The 22,886-nt window shown below is 33.9% G+C and overlaps 1 protein-coding gene and 1 long non-coding RNA gene across 8 annotated transcripts in view; one reads left to right on the top strand and one right to left on the bottom strand.

The window, feature by feature from the left end:
- SCN3A (sodium voltage-gated channel alpha subunit 3) overlaps positions 1-22,886 on the top strand; it is a 105,131-nt gene that overhangs the window by 40,127 nt on the left and 42,118 nt on the right. For 3 of the 6 annotated variants that reach the window (XM_025471014.3, XM_025471012.3, XM_025471011.3), the window contains 9 exons: positions 322-450; positions 1,154-1,245; positions 2,089-2,361; positions 2,569-2,632; positions 7,445-7,586; positions 8,693-8,899; positions 15,455-15,745; positions 21,370-21,717; positions 22,754-22,886. In XM_025471014.3, coding sequence (XP_025326799.1) covers positions 322-450; positions 1,154-1,245; positions 2,089-2,361; positions 2,569-2,632; positions 7,445-7,586; positions 8,693-8,899; positions 15,455-15,745; positions 21,370-21,717; positions 22,754-22,886 — 1,679 coding nt within the window. Of the gene's footprint in view, positions 1-321; positions 451-971; positions 1,064-1,153; positions 1,246-2,088; positions 2,362-2,568; positions 2,633-7,444; positions 7,587-8,692; positions 8,900-15,454; positions 15,746-21,369; positions 21,718-22,753 lie in introns of all 6 variants that reach the window. The other 3 variants (XM_025471017.3, XM_025471015.3, XM_025471013.3) reach the window with 3 other exon arrangements.
- The window catches only part of LOC125754435 (uncharacterized), a 39,616-nt gene that overhangs the window by 6,445 nt on the left and 10,285 nt on the right, over positions 1-22,886 (bottom strand). Inside the window, exon 1 of one of the 2 annotated variants that reach the window (XR_007408637.1) lies at positions 4,265-4,388. The exons of the other annotated variant lie outside the window; for it this stretch is intronic. This is a non-coding gene — a long non-coding RNA (uncharacterized LOC125754435). Of the gene's footprint in view, positions 1-4,264; positions 4,389-22,886 lie in introns of those variants that run through there. 2 annotated transcript variants of the gene reach the window in all.

The following is a 22,886-nucleotide window of genomic DNA, read 5'->3' as shown; positions in this document are numbered from 1 at the left end:
GTAAAAACTACATATGTAGCTTATATTATATTTTAATCAAACAGCATTGCTCTAGAGGGTCAAGTTTGATCATTACTCATAAAACACATGAAACTATTATTCTAAAATCTAAATAGTTAAAATAAATCAGATTCTTTGGGGAAGATACTATCTCTTCAGCTTAACCCTTTACTTGGGCTTATAAGATTAATTAGACTAGTCAAGTCTCTGTAAATGGAAATAAAAAATAAGATTTTAGCAAATTAAAAAAAAAACACACAAAAGTATAAGATTTGCCGTATATGAACAGCATAAATGAAATTGTTTGGATGCTTTTCCTAGGTACACATTCACTGGAATCTACACCTTTGAGTCACTTATAAAAATCTTGGCAAGAGGGTTTTGCTTAGAAGATTTTACATTCCTTCGTGATCCATGGAACTGGCTGGATTTCAGTGTCATTGTGATGGCGTGAGTATTTTTGAAAAGTTGTTAAGCTCAAAGGAATGAAAATAGTTTTAGCACAAACCAGGTTGTTTTGACATATTTTAAATGTAGAGTTTGCTTATTAGCCAAATTAACTATATGCCTCATATATTTTAAGAATACACTTTAGATTTTTAAAAAAAGGAATACACTTTAGAAAACATATTAGCAAGGTAAATCTATCTGGTAAATGAGCAATAAACAGTTACTTTCATGTCATATAGTCTTCTACTTCATCAAAAGGAAGTTATTCATTGAGCATAATACCTCGAACTGCACTTTGATCAGTTTTACAAACAAACTTGTTCATATTAGTGAAAATTACATTGAAATAAGAACAAAATTTTATTCCTTAAAAGCAGCTTTCAGCATATGGCACCTTGAGGTCTGTAGCAATTCCATTTGTTAAACTCAAGGGTCTGGCTCCATATGTCAAACTCAACTTTCATTCTTTATGTAGGATAAACTTTGCCAAAACTATCAGTAACTCTGATTTAATTCTACAGGTATGTAACAGAATTTGTAAGCCTAGGCAATGTTTCAGCTCTTCGAACTTTCAGAGTCTTGAGAGCTCTGAAAACTATTTCTGTAATTCCAGGTAAGAAGAAACTGGTGTAAGATGATAGGCCCCTTATATCTCCAACTTTTCTTGTGTATTATTGTGTTGTGTGTAAACTCCCTATTACAGATACGTGACAGAGTTTGTGGATCTGGGCAATGTCTCAGCACTGAGAACATTCAGAGTTCTCCGAGCACTGAAAACAATTTCAGTCATTCCAGGTGAGAGCTAGGTTAAACACCGAGGCTGACTTTAAATACACTGTAATAATATTTAGGTTGAAATCACACTTAGATCATTAGGCTTGTTGCTTATTATTCTTGTTTGTCAACTTTAAGAATGCCAAGTGATGTCTCAATGCAGTTCAGTTACTAAAATTTTAGAAATTACATGCTTATTTATATAGTCAGCCTTTGAGTTTAACAGAATTGCATGAGTCGTCTATAAAAATACTAGTTTTGCGCATGTGTGTGCTCTCTCTCTTTCTCTCTCTCTGCATTTATGATGTAAAGCTTTCTCTTTTTATGTTCTGTAAAAAGCTTTGCCACCATACCTTTACTAACTTATTTCGGTTTTATCATTCACTGCAGATCTATTCTGAAAATAGGTCTCTTTTAATAAAGGAGAAAAGATTATTCTTGAACAGCATGTACGTGGCATAGGACTTTTGATACTCTAAAATTCTTTTCCCCTCTGAATTACTGCTACTTGGAGGCTGGTGTAAAGAATGGGTTGGAAGGAGATGCCTCGTGAAACACAAAATCTGAAATAAAAAATAACTGCAAGTTCTTTGATGTTCATGGCAACACGTAAAACCACACGCAAAAGAAAAAAGCTTCCTGCCTAAATATTTATTTACACTTTCATTTTAAGTCTCCAGAAGGCATACTGTTCATAAATAAAAATTGGCTCTTCATCTACTTCCCAAACCATCTGAATATCCACAAAGCTTTGGTGTCTAAATAGCCAAGCAACCGTTTATGGGAAAAGAGATGTGTGTGACTAAGAAGACACTGTGGCTTAGGAAACTCTTCCTTGGATGACCGACTGCTTTTTCTCTTCAGGTTTAAAGACCATTGTGGGGGCCCTGATCCAGTCTGTGAAGAAGCTCTCTGACGTCATGATCTTGACTGTGTTCTGTCTGAGTGTGTTTGCTCTAATTGGTCTGCAGCTGTTCATGGGCAACCTGCGGAATAAATGCTTGCAATGGCCCCCAAGCGATTCTGCTTTTGAAACCAACACCACATCCTACTTTAATGGCACAATGGATTCAAACGGGATATTTGTTAATATAACAATGAGTACATTTAACTGGAAGGATTACATTGAAGATGACAGTAAGAAATATTGCTACATTGTTAACCTTAGTGTTGCTGAATGCCTTTTCGACTATAAATAGTTTTGAGACTGTGGCTTGAAACCATCTTTGTGAAAAGACCTCATTGTGTCCACTTTGGAAATAACTGAGATAGTCCAACTCTCATTTATTCCTAATGTCAGTAGGATAGATATGAAATGAAATGGTTTGTTCTTTATATTAACAGGTCACTTTTATGTCTTGGATGGACAAAAGGACCCTCTACTCTGTGGAAATGGTTCAGATGCAGGGTAAGAAACACAATTTTTAAAAATGTAGAACACTTTAACAAAAAACAGGAAAAAAATACAAAGGTATTCTTACATGTATATAATAAAGAGTGATGCTACCTACCTAGGAAGTACCTTCTCTGTGTTAGAGGACTCGCTATCAGCTCTAAATTCATGGTCACTAAGATTACCCCTCTGGGTAAAGACCTTTTCTCCAGAATTCCATAGTTAAGATGTATGTACCTGACTATTACTCCAAAGTGTGAAGAAGACTCATAGTCTATCTTTTTTTGTAAGCCCATCAGAGCTGTTTAATAAATACAGGGAACATTTTGATTGATGTAGGTATACGTTAATGTGATGAGTTTTGCTGTGGCTGGAAAAGACCTAGACTATAACATGATCTTTACGCTGCAAGCTCAGATGGGAAACTGCTTTGAGAGAGTTAGGTATTTTTGAAATAGCATGAAAATCCCATGTGCAAAAAAAGCCAAGGGACAGATACATGTCAAAGCCATGTCTAGCTCTGAGTCTGCATACCCAACAGTTCTTTTTGGTCACATTCTACAATAAAAGACACTTTAATATCTTAGTCATCAGGTTGCTCTCTCATACTTATTTTCCCAAGAGTATTATAAATTGATTTTAGGTCAAGGTGTAATTTCTTTAGAAGCCAAGTATAGCAATAGTTAGTGACTCTTAAACCACAGAATTTACACAGAAGTATTTTGTGTCATCCTAGAAAATGGGAAACTCGTATTGCCATAAAGATCTAGGAGTATTATTGAAAATGCATATTAGTCTTAGAGATGGTGTTTTCAGGGCAGGGGGGAAGGGAGGGGGATTGTTTTCCTGATATTTTTCCTGACCTTTGTTAGGATAATATAGTGAATAAGACCATGAATTTTAGGGTTCATCTATATCTGGATTCAAACCTTAATTCCACCATTTACAAATTCTGACTTTGGAAAAGTATTCTAAGTTCTCTGTATCTGAGTTTATTTCTAAAATGCGGAGAGTAATATTGTCTCTTAGGGTTGTTATGGTGATTAGTTACTTAATACACATAAGGCACTTGGCTTAGCACCTGATCTATCACATGTGTTTATTGCATTTTAGGTATTATTTTTTATTATTATGATTAATGTAAAAGCCTAGATAAAATTTTGGATAAGTTTGGATGATGCATACTCTATAGTTATTAAACCATAATAATCACTGCTCTTTATTGAGTACTTAATATGGATTAGGTGATTTACTGGTAAAATTGATACCCCCTCTTGTTAAATGTCAAATAAAATTCCAAAGAAATTTCTAATTTCAAGATTTTCTGTAAGGCTATCAAGACAACGTTGTACTGGAAAAAGAATAGGTATATATTTCAATGAAAAACAACAGACACCTCCCTCCCAAAATATAGACCTACATAAATACAGTCAACTAATTTTTGACAGATGAAAATGCAATTCAAAGGAAACAGGAAAGTTTTTTCAACAAATAGTGCTGGAGCAACTGGAAGTCCATATGCAAAGAAATGAACCTAGATATAAATCTCACTTCTTACACAAGAACTAACTCAAAATCAACCACAGACCTAAATGTAAAATACATAGAAACCGTAAACTCCTTTAAGAAAGCATAGAATTAGGGCACCTAGGTGGCTCAGTGGCTGAGCATCTGCTTTTGGCTCTTGTCGTGGTCCTGGGATCCTGGGATTGAGTCCCACATCAGGCTCCCTGCAGCCTGCTTCTCCCTCTGCCTATGTCTCTGCCTCTCTCTGTGTGAATAAATAAATAAAATATTTAAAAAAGAAGCATAGAATAAAAGCTACATGACTTCATTATTTCGTGATAAGTTTTAAATGCCAATATACAACCCATGAAAGAAATAATTGATAAGTTGGACTTAATTAAAATTAAAAACTTATGCTCTGTAGAGACACTATAAAGGGAATGGGAAAAAAGCCATAATTGCAAGAAATTGTTTACAAAACATATATCTGAAAAAAGACATATGCAAAATACACAAAGCACTCTTAAAACTCAATGAAAAGAAAACAACTCAATTTAAAAATAGGCAAAAATCTGGACATTCTGAAGGAATATATACAGATGGTTAATAAGGATATATAAAGATACTAAGCATCATTTGTCATTAGGGTATTGAAAATTAAAACAACAGTAAGTTACTACTATATACCTATTTAGAATAGCTAAAATAAAAAAAAGTACTGGTAATAAATTGCTAGTGAGGATGTAGAACAACAGAAATTCGCATTCATTGCTGATGGGAATGCAAAATACTACAACCATTTTGGAGAACAATTTGGCAGTCTCTTACAAAATAAACACAGTCTAACCATATGATCCAGCAATTTCCCTACTAGATATTTAGCCAATTAACTTGAACATGCATGAGTATTTATAACAGTTGTATTCATAATCACAAGAAACTTGAAGCAATCAAGATGTCCTTCAACAGGTGAATGGATAACTGTGATGTATTCATCCAGTGAAATATTATTCAGTGATAAAAAGAAAATAAGCTATCAAGCCACAAAAAGACATTGATGAACGTTAAATACATATTAAGACATGAAAAAAGCCTATCTGAGAAAGCTATATTCATCTGATTCAAATCACATGACATTTTAAAAAAGATGAACAATAGAATGATAAAAAGATCAGTGTTTTTCAAGGGTCAGGGTAGGGAATTGACTGGGTGATACATGGGAGATTCTTTAGAGTGAAGAAACTTCTGTATGATTCTGTAATGGTGAGCATTAAGCATTTGTCAAAACTCATAGAACTTTACAGCACAAAGAGTTAAAAGTGTATGCAAATAAAATCATTTTTAAGGTTGGGGTATCCCAGGTTGAAATACAGAATGTAACGGAGATATAAATATATTTATAATGTGTAAAATAACCTCACTGAAGGACTAGGAGAATAAGAACTGTTCTAAACAACTTTGGGAATGAATGGAGTCTATAAGACAAAGGCAAAAAAAAAAAAAAAAAAAAAAACAACCCTATTCTAGTTGATAAAGTTGTTCCCACGCTAGTGTGGATTAACAATCCTAAAACAACTATGCATGTATACTACTGTTGTACAATTAAGCATATAGATAGTAGATGATAGAAGCCAGCCAGTTTTGGAGGGAGAAGTTACACATAAGCAAAGGTAGGAGTCTAGAAAGATATCCCGTGGTAATGAAGCAGGGTTGGAGACAGTATGACCTCCTATTTAGCTTAATCGAGGTACAGATGGTTATACATGCATACACATTTACATACACATGTTATTAGAAACCAGTTCTGAGTGCTATGTTTATTGCTAAGGCAATGTCATTACTCTTCTAGGCCCTCAGTTGACAAAGCAAGAGATATGTGTGTATACACACGCACACACATTTGTCCTCGTTTCTAATATTATTCTCCAATAAAAGAACAAGGATTTCTTGGAGAGATGGCTGATTCTAGAGCAGGAAATATAAAAGATGAGTCTAAAGCATCTTGTAGTGCCTCAAAGCAAGAAAATGTTAAAAAATAAACAAAAAAATAAAAATAAAATAATATAAACAAACAAAAAACACATAGAACCATGGGGTTATGTCAAATAGATACAGGAGTCAATGGAAAAGCTTCCAATGGTCAAAACTAGAACAATTTAGATAACAAAATAAATAAAACCATTAGATTAGAATTGAAAGTATAAAATGAATACCATGACTACTCATATAAAGAAATGATTGACTAAGTAAATAAATAAATGAGGAATAATAGACAAATCCCCCATGCAAAAGAATTCAAAATAATTTGTGTACATGCTCTACTTTAAGAAGGTGGATCTTAACTCCCTGTTTCTAATGTGTGGGCTGCACATAGTGACTTTATTCCAAAGAGCACACTATAGAAAAAAAGAAACATTAAATTTACAGTGGAAAAACCTAACAAACATTAGTATCAACAGTGATAAGTCACACTGATCATATGTACCCTTGATATGATGTGACAATAATGATATTTTACCTCTCCAAAAATCCATAACCCCAATCTAATCATAAGAAAAATGTCAGACAAATCCCAGATTAAAGACGTTCTCCAAAATACGTGATAGTATTCCTTGAAACTATCAAGGTAATCAAAAAACAAGGAAACTCTGATAAACTTTACCAGGAGGAGCCTAAAGTGACATGGTCACTAAATGTATTATAGCATCCTGAATGGGATCTTTAAACGCCAAAAGAATATTAGGGAAAACCTGAGGAAATCTGAATGAAGTATAGACTTTGGTCTATAATAATGTATCAGTATTGATTGAAATGTACCATACTAACATTGATACTAACAACAGAGGAAACTGGGCATGGAAATTGGGCATATATTCTGTGCCCTCTTTATAATTTTCTGCAAATGTCAAATTATTCTAAAATATAAGCTTTATTTGGTAAAGTTCTACAGAAGTGCCTGCTAAAGTAGCTCATTCCCTACCCTTTGTTTTCTGGCCTTTCATTTTTTAATAATTTATTTTTGCCACTTTGTAAAGAGCAGGACACTGATGATGTCAGAGGCAAAAGCATGTAGTTGCTATCTCTTTGCCATACTAAATGTCTGCAAATCTGACTCTTTGCATCCCAGTATTCTATTGGTTTTCCTAATAAATTTCATCTAATAACAGTATCACTGTAAGCAATTACCTAAAGTGCTCTGGAAATGAAGGCAAGAAAATCCATCATAGACAGCAACCCTGAGTTTTGACAATTCCTATAAATCAAATTGATAGAAATAGCTACAAATGCCAACCTGACCCCAGCACTATCTCTCCCTTATAGACAGTGTCCAGAAGGATACATCTGTGTGAAGGCTGGCCGAAACCCCAACTATGGATACACAAGCTTTGATACCTTTAGTTGGGCTTTCTTGTCTCTATTTCGACTCATGACTCAAGACTACTGGGAGAACCTTTACCAGTTGGTAAGTGTCTTAGTCCATTAGGGCATCTACAACAATATACCACAGACCGGATAGCTTTATCAGTAACAGAAATGTATTGCTTACAGTTCTGGAGACTGGGAAGTTTACCATCAAGATGCCAGCATGGCTCCATTCTGGCTAAAGCCCTTTTTTGGTTCATCAGCTGACATCTTCTTGTTATCACCTGCATATAAAGGGCAAGAGGCTCTCTCTGGAGGCTCTTTTTATAAGGCACTAATCTCATTCATGACAGCTCCACCTTCACAATCTAATCACTTCCCAAAGGTCCCACCTTCTAATACTATCACACTGGGCATTAAGATTTCAACTTAGGAATTTTGGGGAGAAGCATTCAGACCATAGCAGTAAGGTTCAAATTAATGTGTGGGAGATCTAATTTTATGAACAAATGTGACCTGACAAGTATCAATACTTGTTAATAACACTCTACAATACAGAGGAGGGTCCAGTACAAAGCAAGTGTGCCTAGAATGCCAATTGTTCATTCAGTCAGTACATGTTCAGTAATAACTTCTTATATGAAGGACGTTCTGCTAGAACTATGGAAGATGCAAAGAGTGTTCATGGCTTTGAGTTTATAATCTAGTTGTATATATAAAAGAACATGTGAAAATATTTAGAAATCAACTATATAAAAATTTCAAATTAAGCCTACAGTTAGTTAATCAGGGCTGGAAAAGGAAGGAAGAAAGATGTTATCTCTATATGGTGTAGAGAGTAGGCTTCCATGGAAGTAGGATTCCACTAAAAGGAATTAAAGATAGGGTTCTTATTTCTTAATAGTGCCCTCCATAATGGACTCTAAGAAAAGATTTTAGTGGGGTTTCATATATATTCCCAATATATGTTAATTTGAAATGTGTGTTTATATCAAATGACACTACAGTCAAGCCTTAGATAGATAATTGTGTGCGTGCATGCGTGCATTCACGTACACATGTGCTCAGTTTAATACCAAACAAATATTGGTCAAAATACATTGGATGCTAAAAAATATTCATCTCCTCACTATAATTATGGAAATCAAATCTTTATTCGGAGACATTATATACTATACTGGTGAAATTATCCTTTGCTTCCTCTAGACGCTACGTGCTGCTGGAAAAACATACATGATATTTTTTGTCCTGGTGATTTTCTTGGGATCTTTCTATTTGGTGAATTTGATCCTGGCTGTGGTGGCCATGGCCTACGAGGAACAGAATCAGGCCACCTTGGAGGAGGCAGAACAGAAAGAGGCTGAATTTCAGCAAATGCTGGAACAGCTTAAAAAGCAACAGGAAGAAGCTCAGGTATGGAGTGACAATAAGCAAAGTTTTATTATTATTATTGTTGTTATTATTATTATTGTGAGTATTAAGTAGGAATATTGTTAAGCATAGAGGTCAAATTGAAACCAGCTTTTGATTTGGTATACAGTCATTGCCATTAGAAAAGATAAAGTTATTCAAGTCTAAAATTGTTTCTAAAGTTGTAATCAAAGGAACTTTTTGATATTATATGTAAAGAAAGCACATTCAGGATAAGGTTTTGAAAACGTCTCATGAAACCTGAGGGGAGAATCTGACATTCAGTTTAATATGAGAAGATACATAACTGATATTTCCAATTATTCGTTTCACCACTAATTATAACATTTAAGGTTTTATTCCTTGATGATGTATATTCTTTGCAAATATTTTCTCCTAGCCTGTAACTTGTCTTTTCATTCTCCTAATAGTATTTTTGGATAAAAAATGTGTTCTATTTATTCATTTATTTATTTAAATTTATTAAATTTATTAATTAATAATTATAAATTTATTTATCGAATTTATTTAAATTCAATTAGCCAATTTATAGTACATCATTAGTTTCAGATGTAGTGTTCAATGATTTATCAGTTGTGTATAATACCTAGTGCTTATCGCATCATGTGCTCTCCTTAAGGCCCATCATTCAATTACCCCATCCCCCCAAACACTTCCTCTCCAGCATCAGTTTCCTATTGGTTAAAAATTAAATTTGGATGAAGTATACTTTATCAAGATTTTGTCTCTTTGGTAATGCTTTCAGTGTAGTTTCTAACATATTTTTGCCAAATCAGCATCATAAAGATTTCCTATTTTTATTCCTAGAAGCTTTATAGTTTCATGTTTTATATTTACATCAATGACCCATCTTAATGTTAATTTTTGTGTAAGGTCTGATTTATATGTTGAGATTTTTTTCTTTTGCATATGGTTATCTAATTACCATTTGTTGAACAAAATATCCTTTCTCCACTAAATTGCCTTTGAACCTTGCCAAAAATCAGTTGTCCAGATGTGAATGGGTCTATTTCTAGATTCTGTTCTGTTCAATTTACACCAATACACATTCTCTTTATTACTGTAGCTATTTAATGTCTTGAAATCAGAGAGTTGTAGCTCTCCAATTTTTTCTTTTCCAAAACTATTGTAACACTCTAAGTCCTTTGCAGCTTCATAGGAATTTTAGAATCACCTTGTCAATTTCAGTTCCATTCATTTCTTTTGCTATGTCTTCATGTTTATCATCTTTTCTTCTGTAGTGTCTGCTATACCATTAATCCTATCCATGGCATTTTTTATCTCAGTTTTTGTAGTTTTCATCCCTCAAACCTTGATATGCATCTCTTTTATATTTCCCATGTCTTTAACATTTTGAACATACACAATATCATTTTAGTAACTGTTTAAAGTCCTTAAACTAAGGGTGCCTGAGTGGTTCAGTCAGGTAAGGGTCTGCCTTTGGCTCAGATCATGATCCCAGGATCCTGGGACTGAGCCCCACATTGGGCTCTCTGCTCAGTGGAGAGTCTGCTTCTCCCTCTCCTTCAACCCCTCTCCTGTAGCTTGTACTCTCTCTCTCTGCCCAAAATAAATAAAATCTTTTTTTAAAAAAAATAAGTCCTTTTCTGCTAATTCTAATGCCTATGTCAGATCTTGATCAGTATTATTTTTTTCATTAATAGTCATATATTCCTGAATTTTTTTTCATTCTTAGCAATTTTCAATTTAATTCCAGACATTTAATTTTACCTTTTTTTTTTTTTTTGTTCTGGATATGTTTGTAGTCCTATAAAAATTCTTGAACCTTATTTGGGGACATTAGTTACATTAGTTATAAATAGCTTAATCCTTTTCCATCTTGAAACCTTTAAAGACTTTTTAAGTAGAACTAGTTGGAGCATCTAATTTAACTATTCTCTACCACTGAGTGAAGATCCTTTTGAACAGTCCACTCAATGCCCTATTAATGCAGTGTTACATGTATTTTGTCTGTTTTAGTGGTTTTTTTTCAGTACAGAGAGTAAATCACTATTAACTATATCTTAACCAGAAGCAGTAGTCCAAATAAGTTTTGTACATAATGACTTTTTTGATACATAGTGATTATTTTTAGATTGACGGTTCCAGATTTTTAAAGCATTATTTGAATGACAAGAGATGTACGGATTCAATGGGTAGGGTCAAATTTTAAGTTTTTAATAATTCTGAGTTACTTTGAGGATGTACAACATATAATTAAGCCCTTTTTTGAGGCATTTTTTGGTGAGACTGGGATTTGACAATGAATTGTTTAGCTGGTTACACAGCCCAACCATATTCTTAGCATTTGTTGATCATGATTGCTTTGCTATTTTCATCTTACCACTGGATACAGAGTAATATCATGGTTATATTTTAGTGATTTTATAAGGAAAGCTATAAATAAGTTTGGTGATACTTAAAAATCTTATAAAATATACTTCATGCTTGGTAGATCTGCTACATTTCAAGTACTTAAGAATTTATTTCGGATCACTACAAAAAGCACATTTGTAAAATAATGAAATACATTAGCTATTTACAGGGCAAATTATTTCAAAATTTTAAATATTATGGGAAATATTTATAGATTGTATATAAATGTATTTATTTTATTTTATTTATTTATTCACACAGAGAGAGACAGAGAGAGGCAGAGACACAGGCAGAGGGAGAAGCAGGCTCCATGCAGGGACTTGATCCCGGGTCTCCAGGATCATGCCCTCGGCTGAAGGCAGTGCTAAACTTCTGAGCCACCCAGGCTGCCCTATAAATGTATTTTAAAGCATCAGATTATTCTATTTATCATTTACAAAAACAGACAAAGCAATGTGCTTGAAAATACTACACAGATCCATAGTACAAAAGTAAGAACACATTCTGAAATTCAGCCACTTTAGGGTAAAATATAGCATCAATTAGAAGAGTACAATCTTTTAAATTTAGAAGTAAAAGTGCACAGTACCTATTAGAAGTTTAAAGAATCTAATTATCTACATCCTAATTAGGTCAACTAAAAAATGTGCATTCTTGTCACTTAAAACGTATTGGATTCCAGTGATCAAATCATGATTTGGCTCACCTTTAGCTTCATACGTACACAAGTTTAAACTGATCTTAGGATAACTGATCCCAGTGTTTTAACATGGACTGGGATGGCACAGTACCAATGCAATCTTATCCCCTTAATGAGAACACAGGTATCAATGCCCAGTAAACAGCCAATATTTAAAAAGAGGAAGGTGCTCGAGGCAGGCAGAGAGGGAGACATAGTCTACCCATGAGATCATCGGTGTTCCACTGTAACCTATGTCTTGCTAATCGCCTATCACTTTTCAGATGTACCATTTAGCCAATGATTTCATGAAGCCTAGCATCACTTCTATTTTCATTTAATCTGTTAAAGGACCTCCTAATGCTAGTCATTGTTTAGACATGAAAAAATAACTAAGCTCAGTGAACTCACAAATCAAGTGTAACTTTAAAGGATGATGAAAGACAAAACTCAACCAAAAAAAAAAAACAGTTTTATGTTGAATCATCATGACTGTTTCTTTAAAAGCCTAATGGTACCCAACACAACATATCCCATAGCAGTGTATATAGGTCAGATAGGAAAAATTTAATAGTAAGCTTTGGGACAATATTTAAAATATTGTCATTTAGGAGAGCCGATATAATTAGAGGTAAGATTGAAACATGTTTAGTTAAGGTCTTGTAATTTTGAGTGGGTTTTTTAAACTGGATTTTATGTTTAAAGTGAAATATAATTACAAGTAATCACATGGCTTTATTTCTAAAGGACACACAGATACAGTGAGTTATAGAGCTCATGGTGAATCACAGAGAAATGTTATAAGAACTAAATGTTACTCCTTGAGTAAATATTAAGCATATATATGTTATTTGTAAGAGGAGGAATTCATCAAGCCAGTGAAAGCAATACTCTAAGTAAGCAGGACATTGGCCTTGTCACAGAGATGGGTAGAAACAGGTACACAGACATGTGAGGTGACAGGAAACATCTGCCTTTGAGGGAATCAGCAAATCACTGGCAGTGGAACAAGTGACAGATTTGAGTTGATGAGTGACACAGAAAATGTGTTGTGTCGGAAGGTTACCATTGTTGCCTTAGAAATGCTTTAGTTTTGAGTTATTTGAACTGTTATCCAGAATAGGTAGGGAAATCATGTTTTATGCAAAACAAATTCCGGAAGTATTTAAATGAACATGAGTTTCAGGATTATTGCAAAGGAATGTTACCACAACTTCCTTTGTTTCTAACTACAGACAAATCAATAAATGATTAACGCTGTGTGTTGCACTGTGTTACCGTGTATACAAAGTGGAAAAGAAAATTAAAGGCTTTATTTGGATAAAAATAAATGTATGTATATTCATTCTTTCAATGAGTGCTGTATACTATGTATCTCCTGTATATCAAGTACTACATGACTAGATTTAACTTGCTACAAATAAGTGCCTCATTTTGTATATATTTACATTAGCCTCATTCATATTTACAAAAGGCCCTTAATATTTCTCATCTTCCATTACTGATGACACTAGAAGTGATACTAGCAATCAAAAATTCAGGAGCGTCTGGGTGTCTCAGTTGGTTAAGTGTCTGCCTTCGGCTCAGGTCATGATCTCAGGGTCCTGGCGTGGAGCCCTACATCAGGGCTCCCATGGGGAGGCTGCTTCTCCCCCTCCCCTGCTGGTGCCCTCTATCTGTCTGTCTCTCTCACTTACTCTGCCTCTTCAAATTAAAAAAAAAAATATGTAATAACATAAATACCCAAATTCTGAATAATTGTTCCATTTAATTGTAGGTAATGTCTTACACTGAGTCTTAAATCGAATATAGTATTCAATATAAATAAATATCTGTTTTACAATTAATGTATACTTTACATTGCTTAGCCCAACACACATATTTAATACTATATGTAGTGCTATGGTTCCAATCCCCGGGATCATGGGTTCCAATCCTAGATAATTTTATATTTATAGCACCTTTAGTTTTAAACTTTTTTTTTTCTTTGTAATTGTAGTTGAGATGAGATTCGGAAATGGAAGCTATTGTGGAGGGTTTGCTTCTCCTTAGGAAGAAAAAACCAAAAAGCACCTGTTGTCGAACTCATTATAGTTTTATCTTCTTTCCTTTTTTTTATTTTTTATTTTTTATTTATTTTTTATTTTATTTTTTTATCTTCTTTCCTAAAATGTTTGTTATACAGACTATTCTGAAACATTGTCTTTTATGAGATCTTGAAAATTCAAGTTTATATATCTTATTCTTTCTTCACTCCTACCCCAGTGACTCAGACAATTGACGGCATAATGCCTTTTTCATCTTTACTCACCAAACATTTACTAGACACTTATGTCAGGTGACATACTAAGCAATGTGTACAAATGCATTTGACAAAATTCTTTTCTACCATATATCTAGTGGAGAAAATAAAACAAAATGGGCAGGTACATTAGAGTTGTTTGTATTTAGTAATGACATATATAACAAGTTGAACCAGTATTCTCATAATTTAATCATTTCCACTTCCATGATTATACTTAAAAACAGGAATATACTTAATGAGAACTCAGCTTTGATAGGAACTATATCACTGTTTCATATCCTCTAGTCATGGTTAGATCATTTCCAGTCTAAAAATACTATTCATTACAAAACAATTTGCTGTGCTTCACCTTAGAGCTGGTTGTTTCTTTAGTATATACAGAAATTCAAAATGATTAAGTATACTTAGTGCTGAAACATAAATAGAAAATATTTTAAGAAGATCTCATAATCCCTTGAATGATTATTTCAGGTACTTATTGATTGACATGTTAATCATTTATTATTATTTATAATAATCATAGGTAATTTATAAATACTAAAAACTTTAAAACTAAAAGTGCTATGTAATAAATTAATCATGTTAATCTCTGAGATTAACATAACCTCCGGGATGTGAACTATAGTACTGAATGTAAATCAAATGAAGAGGTCAACTAGCCACTCTACTCCCACTACTTCTATCTAGTAGTAAAACAGTGGACACTTTAAATGCTTTGAGTTCACAAAAAAGAAAAAAGAAAAAATCTTAGACCTAGATTTAGAAGGAAAAAATACCACTCAGTTGTTCACATCACACATGGGAAGAACAAGCCTGTGGAAGGAACTGGAATAGTAATCAGACCAACGAACCACCACTAAGAGAACATTTGCTTTTAAAATGTAGGAGATATTTTTAAGAGAGCAATTTTCCTTGAAAATAAAGCAATCTCAAAAGAGTTGTGGGTTTTTTTTTTTTAGATTCTCCAAGAGATGTGCCAAAACAGACTTTTCTTGCCTTAATGCATAGGTTAAGCATATTGCTTTATACTGTTTTACTGTCATTATTAAATAAACTTCTAAGACACAATGAAATGACCAGAAGACACAATATTTACATATAGTTAATAGTTTTAATGGCAACATTTGTACAATCATTTCCAAATCTTGTACACAGTGCTTGGCTTTGTCTTCAACAGGCGGTTGCAGCTGCATCAGCTGCTTCAAGAGATTTCAGTGGAATAGGTGGGCTTGGAGAGCTCCTGGAAAGTTCTTCAGAAGCATCAAAGTTAAGTTCCAAAAGTGCTAAGGAGTGGAGGAATCGAAGAAAGAAAAGAAGACAGAGAGAGCATCTTGAAGGAAGCAACAAAGGAGAGGGAGACAGGTTTCCCAAATCTGAATCTGAGGACAGTGTCAAAAGAAGAAGCTTCCTTTTCTCCATGGATGGAAATCGACTTACTAGTGACAAGAAATTCTACTCCCCACATCAGGTATGGTCTTCTACGAAGTGCTCCATTTGTTTTGTCATTGCTATTGCTTTGTAATTATGTATTTGGCATTGGTATATTTTTATAATATCTGATATAAATGAGTGACAGATAGCTAACATTTAATATGATTATCACAAGCTGTCTTTAAAGGAGACTTTTATTAAACCATTAAAACTTTTAAGGCAATCAGCTTTAAACATACACTATTTTGAGACCATGTTCTTCATCTTCTATTTTGGGGGGGTCGGTAAAACTAACCTATCAGACTTCTCTCTTCAGTGAGAGTTTTGCAATATCTTGTTTACCTTTTTCATTTTGAGACCTCAAATGAACTTATCTTTCCATATAGGTGTCTGCCTTTATTATCTGAGGCTATCATTACAACATATGTATTAATTTTGAAAAAAAGTGTCTCTGGATTTTGCCTTGATCTTTTGATATGAGAATCATGCTGTCGTAAGTCTCGATTATGCTGACATGGTGTCATGCCATGAGACATTAGAATGAAATGAGGACCGAAATGCTCTTGGAAGAGACCTAAATTGAAGACAGTCTATTTTTGCTCTAACTTAATGTCAACTACACAGTTCTTCAGCATATTTTCAAGTCAAAGAGGGAAAGTAGTTTTAACTCTCTTTGTTAATACATTTTTATAGGTTGCATAATGTAAAGAGTAAACAATTATGAAATCTGTGATAAGTATAGCTATGACTTTGAACACCATTTGGTTCCACTAGGATTTTATGTGCCACAAATTAACTCTTCTAATAATATGGGTCTTCATATTAATCTGGGTCAGAATTATACCCTAAAAATAATGCTTTGAGGGACTCTATATAATTAGCATAAAGAAAAAACTAAACATCAACCAAGAGGTATGATATCCTTCCTATAAAGAACAAAAACTTTTTTAAAAACTTGGAATAATAAGCACAAATTCAGCATAGTGTTTGGCTTTTGGGAGGAAAGAATATATGTAAGTTATCAATGGGTATTTATTTTATCATTTGTACTGAATATTTAAATAAAATTAAAAAAATAAACTCCATGTTAATAACTTGAATTCTCACAGTTGTGAGAATTCTTGTGCACACACAAGAAGTTAAAAGATAAAAACCAATTTCCTCCAGATAATGCCAATATCAAGAGATCCAATTATTATCTTGCATAATACAAACATAAAGTATGGTTTAAATAAGTACAACATATTTGAGATTAACTGGAAGCTCCATTGGGCAAGTTACTTTCTCTGACCATATTTTTTTTGGTTAAACTGTCACCTTGATGCTTTAGCATTATCATGACCATTAGGAGTCATTAAGATAAGGAGCATTTGACATAGAATCTTGGTTCATATCTCAACTCCCAAGTGAGTTCTGTGACCCTAGTCAAGTCACTTGTATTTTTGTAAGATTTCTGTAAAATCAGTAATAATGTCTACCTTAAAGAGTTGGGAGAGATTAAGCAATATATAGAAACCTTATGTGACAAATAATAAAGCTCTTAAGTTAAAATTGGTGAATGATTCCAAATGAAGGAAAGTAAGAACTTTTAAGTAGTTGTATTATCACAAATGTGTATGCACAGTAGTAATATTTACATGAGCATATTTATATGTTTTTGAAAATAGTATTGTTTCCATCATTGTTTCATCACTGTGCTCAAATAGAAGCTGGATTAGTTCATTCAGGCAATTAACGAATATTTATTGGCCACCTACTATGTGAAAGAAATAGTTCTAGAAAATTAAAACATTTCAGTGAACCAAAGAAAAACACAATTCACTGACCTCATGGAAATTTATCCTAAAGAAGAAAATAGACACTAAATAAGATAAATAAGCAACAAACTATGTTAGAAGGTGACAAGTGTTATGAGGGGAAAAAAAAAGCAAATCACAAAAGGGTTTAGGAGCATTATAAATTTTTTTTTAAGATTTTATTTATTTTTTCATAGAGACACAGAGAGAGAGAGGCAGAGACACAGAGGGAGAAGCAGGCTCCATGCAGGGAGCCGGACGTGGGACTCCATCCCAGGTCTCCAGGATCACACCCCGCACTGCAGGTGGCACTAAACCACTGTACCACTGGGGCTGCCCAGATTAGGAGCATTAAATGGATGTAAAAAATTTAAATAAGGTGGTTTGGGAAGTCCTCACTGTAAAGGAGACATTTAAGCAAAGATTTTAAGGAGGCAAAGGAAGAAACTATCTCATTGAAGAGCATCCCAGACTCATGGAAGAGCCAAGTGTAAGGGCCTGGCACAGCAGTATGCCAGGAATGCTCAGTGAGCAGCTGGGAGGCCGGTGAACCACAGAGAGGCAAGAGCAGAGAGAAGTTAGGCGTCAGCCAGAGTTTTAATACTAAAAAAACAGAATCAGTACATACATATGTTATATGTAGTTCATTTTATAGTATTTGTAGATAGATAGTAGGTAGGTAGATAATAGGTAGATAGAAAAATGTATATACAGATGGTAGATATTTCAAAAGTAAAAGAAAGATCCTACTAATACTAATATTTACAAATCCCAGTAAAGACAGACAGGGAACATTAACACAACTCAAGCAAAAATTACCAGAAGCAGTTTACAATTTCTTGTATAAGCAAAACAAGGCTCTGTGATAGTAAAGAGAATCAGTGAAGGTAGTGGGAATAGGAAGCATAAGATGGACATGGCATGTGTTCAAAACATTATCTTCTAAAAATGTCAAGGCAGAGAAGCCACATATTATGGGTACTCTGTCCTCTACTAACACATATGTTTAAATGTTATTTTACATTTATTACATTATTTTATTTTCAAATAGATTAATCATGTTCATAGTACATGAAAAGCTACTTAAGGGTGTTCAATGGAAAGTGAATCCTCTCCAAGATTTTAGCTATGTTGTTTGGACACACCAAGACAATTTGTTTTAAACTAGAAAGTTTTTAGCTAGTACCAAGTAAAGTTGCTGATTTATTGAAAACACTGATAGGTACATACAGTTAACTTAAAATGCAGCACTCACTTTACATGTTTCTACTAGAACATCTTTAAATTCTCTGCATCATCTTCCTCTTGACTTTTCCCAACTGACTTGAAGTTCAATCCCTACATGCAGGATTGTGTTTTACAGAACTAAGTTCTTCTATTTTTCCCTTTTGCTAATGAATATTATAAGGGAAAAAGTTCATATTTACCCTTTTGGAACAAAAAAAATAGATACCTGGGATTCATGTTTTGCCATGCCTAAGGCAAAGAGAAATGGTCTTTTGGTCCTTAAAGCTTAAAAGCTTGTTTTCCTAAGAAGGAAGGGCTGCCACAGCTGTGGGTATTCCCTCTACTTTGCTACATCTTCTAGTGTGTTATTTTTGGTTTATTTTCTCTGAATACTATTTTTGTTATCTTCTTTTTCAGTCTCTGTTGCCTTGAAAGCTGTGCTCACACCCATTATTATACTTTCCAAAGAGTGAATACAAGTTTCAAATAAACTAAAAATTCTGGAACGCCTTTGAAAACACCCCAACATAAAAATATGCAAACTAAAGGCATGTACCAGATACATTACAAACATGCACTCATACAATATACTCTCAACCAGTATCGTACAGGCTAATTTTCAGTTTCCAAAGACAGTCTCTGAACATAGGTATATTAAGATGATTACAAGGAACTATCCTAGGTATTAATGTAAGACAAAATTAGTATTCTCCTAATACTTGCATTAGAATCACCTGGAATGTGTGCTGAATATCCAGATTCCAGAGTCCTATCCCCTACGTACTGAATCCCAAGTCAAAAAAAATTGGGACCTAAAAATACACACTAAACTTTTTTTTTCCACACTAAACTTTTGAAACACAAGTCTGATAATAATCAGTATTATATTGATAATTAAAATTGAGTCTAAGGATATTAAAACCCTAGCATTCTTTATTATTGGGGGGCTGAGTTTAAGTCTTCACGATACCTGATTTCTTGATCACTTATATTAACTAGAAAATCAGTCTAACTACTGACTGATTGTCATAAAGGCACAGTCTCAGGTTGGACAAGCTGGGTAACCAGAAATAGTTCCTGTGGGTATTCTAACTAAATCCAAAGCAAGAGTACATTTCTTAATGAATAATATCTTTCCAGAACATCACTATGACAGAGGGCAACAACGATTATTCTGGTGCTTTGCAGTCTGGGAAAAGACATAAAAATAAAGCTAAAAATGGGGCCTAAGAAAATCAGCATGACCTAATTAGGCAGAGGATCCAAAAATAAATTTGATGGAGTCTGCCTTTCCTACGTTTTTTCCCACTAAAATTATTTTTATTTGGCTTTATACTGAAGTTTGGAGGAAGAATGAGAAGGTCTTAGAATGTTTGCTGTGGCCATTTGGATATGTATGCATAAGTGTGTGCGTCTGTGCCTGTATGTGCACATATATACACATATGTAGGTATATATACCTATATACGTACACTTATACATATATATATATATACATATATATATATAAAACCCTGGCTATGAAGATAGGTAACAGAGGTCACGAAAGTCCAAGCAGGGGGAGCAATGGGGAATGTCACTGTTAATGATGAGGAGAGTAAACAAAGATTCTGCAGACTGAATAGAGATGTTTTTGAAAACTATCACCAAGGCTAGAATAAAGATATTTGGTGCTGCTAGTTTAAAATTTATTCAAAAGATGAAAGAATGGATTTCATGTTAAATCTTCATTTTCTACTACCAGAAACCATTTACTCAGTTTATTTGTAAACATCCTTAATTAAAATGTTTTGAATCATCTAATTCCTTTCAATAAAATGAAAGTGAGATCAGAAGGATATCTTCTACATTTGGTAAAGTCGTGTATATATGCCTTGCTTTTTTTTAAGCTAATGTTTAATTTAAGTAATAATAGAAATTTAGATGGCAGCTTAGGAATTCTGTTGTGTTTATTATGACATATATTCTCTTAAGGGGAATCACTAGTACCTATTTGGGAAACTAATAGCAAATTTGGAAGACAGCGTCATAGGTAAGTTTTGTGACTTTTATTCCCAGATCCAGAAACAGAGTAAACTCATTTCCTTTTAATATTTGAAAGAAGAGAACAGAGAGATAATAGTTCTGTTTTTAAATCATTATCTAAAAGTAACATATTTGGTCCAGATATTTTAAATTTGAGCCAACAATCGCTCTTGAGCCATAACTTACTTTCAAAATTGCATGCCCTTCAGATCATAGCATTTCAGAGTAAAAGTCATCTACAATTTGTTTAATCACCACTTCTTCCAAAATGAAGTATTTCTCCTTTCCAGCATCAGGTTCCATACCTATGACATTACCATAACAAAACCCACCTCATAGTATTAGAGTTAAGATCAAATGAAATGGTTGTGCACTTACCAAACTGCAAATTAGGATTCTTAATCAGAAAAAAACTCTTTATACTTAAATTTGCATTGTGGTCCTTAATAAAAATATCAAAATGTATGTGTTCTCCATAAACTCGATAGCCTGTGTTTAAGAGCAAGACTATTCTAATTCAAATGCAAATAGATTCTGCAATATTAAGACTTTTGTTAAGTAACTGTGTATCCCCACCCTTGCCCCATTCCTTTCTTCCTTGCTCTCTCCTCAGTCTCTGTTAAGTATCCGTGGCTCCCTGTTTTCCCCACGACGCAATAGCAAAACAAGCATTTTCAGCTTCAGAGGTCGAGCAAAGGATGTCGGTTCTGAAAATGACTTTGCTGATGATGAGCACAGTACATTTGAAGACAGCGAGAGCAGGAGAGACTCACTGTTTGTGCCGCACAGACATGGAGAGCGACGCAACAGTAACGTTAGTCAGGCCAGTATGTCATCCAGGATGGTGCCAGGGCTTCCAGCAAATGGGAAGATGCACAGCACTGTGGATTGCAATGGTGTGGTTTCCTTGGTGGGTGGACCGTCAGCTCTAACCTCACCTACTGGACAACTTCCGCCAGAGGTGATAATAGATAAGTTAGCTATTACTGACATTACACACCAACTGAAATAATCAAAGCCTGGGCGGTTTAGCCTATTATACCATTCTGCTTCCCCAAAATGAAATGCCTTGAAAATAATATGATTTATTGAATGAAAAACAATAAATCTTTAGAACCAATTGATTTGTATGGGACCATTAGATTTCAAATGCTTTAGAGTTCTTACAGTCTGAGTGAAACGATATCCACAAATTCAAGAGACCTACCAACACAAAATAATGGGCACTGTGACAACCAAATTGTTATTACAAATGTAATCTCACACAGAATTATGTAATTATTTATTCATATTCTGGAAATGAAATATTATCATGACCTATAGGCAAATGACCTGCCTAATGATAATAGGCAGTTTCCATACAAATATCAATATTATAGGGATGCTAAAGTGTTTTGATGCTAAAATGTTTTGATGTGTATTAAATGGCTCTAAAATGCTTTGATTTCTTATAGGATGACTTGTAGAAATAATCAAAGGAAATAAATAATCTCAGGAAAGCACACACATTTCATTGTACATCTGTGTTTGTGCATGGAAAAAAATTGGCCCATATATGTCAATACTATCAATATGGCTTCAGAGAAAACAATTCAGCCTTGCAACACTATGATCCTATTATTTTGGGGGGAGAAGACTGATCCAATTATTAATCATTGAGATAAGCTAGAAATAATCACATTTGAATGAAATGAAACAGTGTATGACTTTAGTATGCTTATGGAATTTCTCTGAAAATTCCAAAAGGTTAATTAAAACATTCCTGCAACAAAATTGCCCTATACAATTGCATCCAACTGGTACATTCTTGTTAAACTCTACCATCGTGATAATTTTTAAAAAGTGTTTAGAACTTAATAATAAACTCAATATTTTATTACTACTTGAAAATTATTACCTGGAAAAATTGCATGTAGCATGATTTTCCAAAGAAATGCTATGTAGTGCTGTATTATTCATTGAAAGGGTGGTTTGAACCATCAGTATTTGGTTTGCAGGGCACCACTACTGAAACGGAAGTCAGAAAGAGAAGGCTAAGTTCTTATCAGATTTCAATGGAGATGCTAGAGGATTCCTCTGGAAGGCAAAGAGCCATGAGCATAGCCAGCATCCTGACTAACACAATGGAAG

This window comes from Canis lupus, chromosome 36, assembly GCF_003254725.2.
Source record: "Canis lupus dingo isolate Sandy chromosome 36, ASM325472v2, whole genome shotgun sequence".
Taxonomy (NCBI): Eukaryota; Metazoa; Chordata; class Mammalia; order Carnivora; family Canidae; genus Canis; species Canis lupus.
Note: the sequence above shows the minus strand (reverse complement) of the source record. Positions and strands in the feature narration are given on the sequence as shown.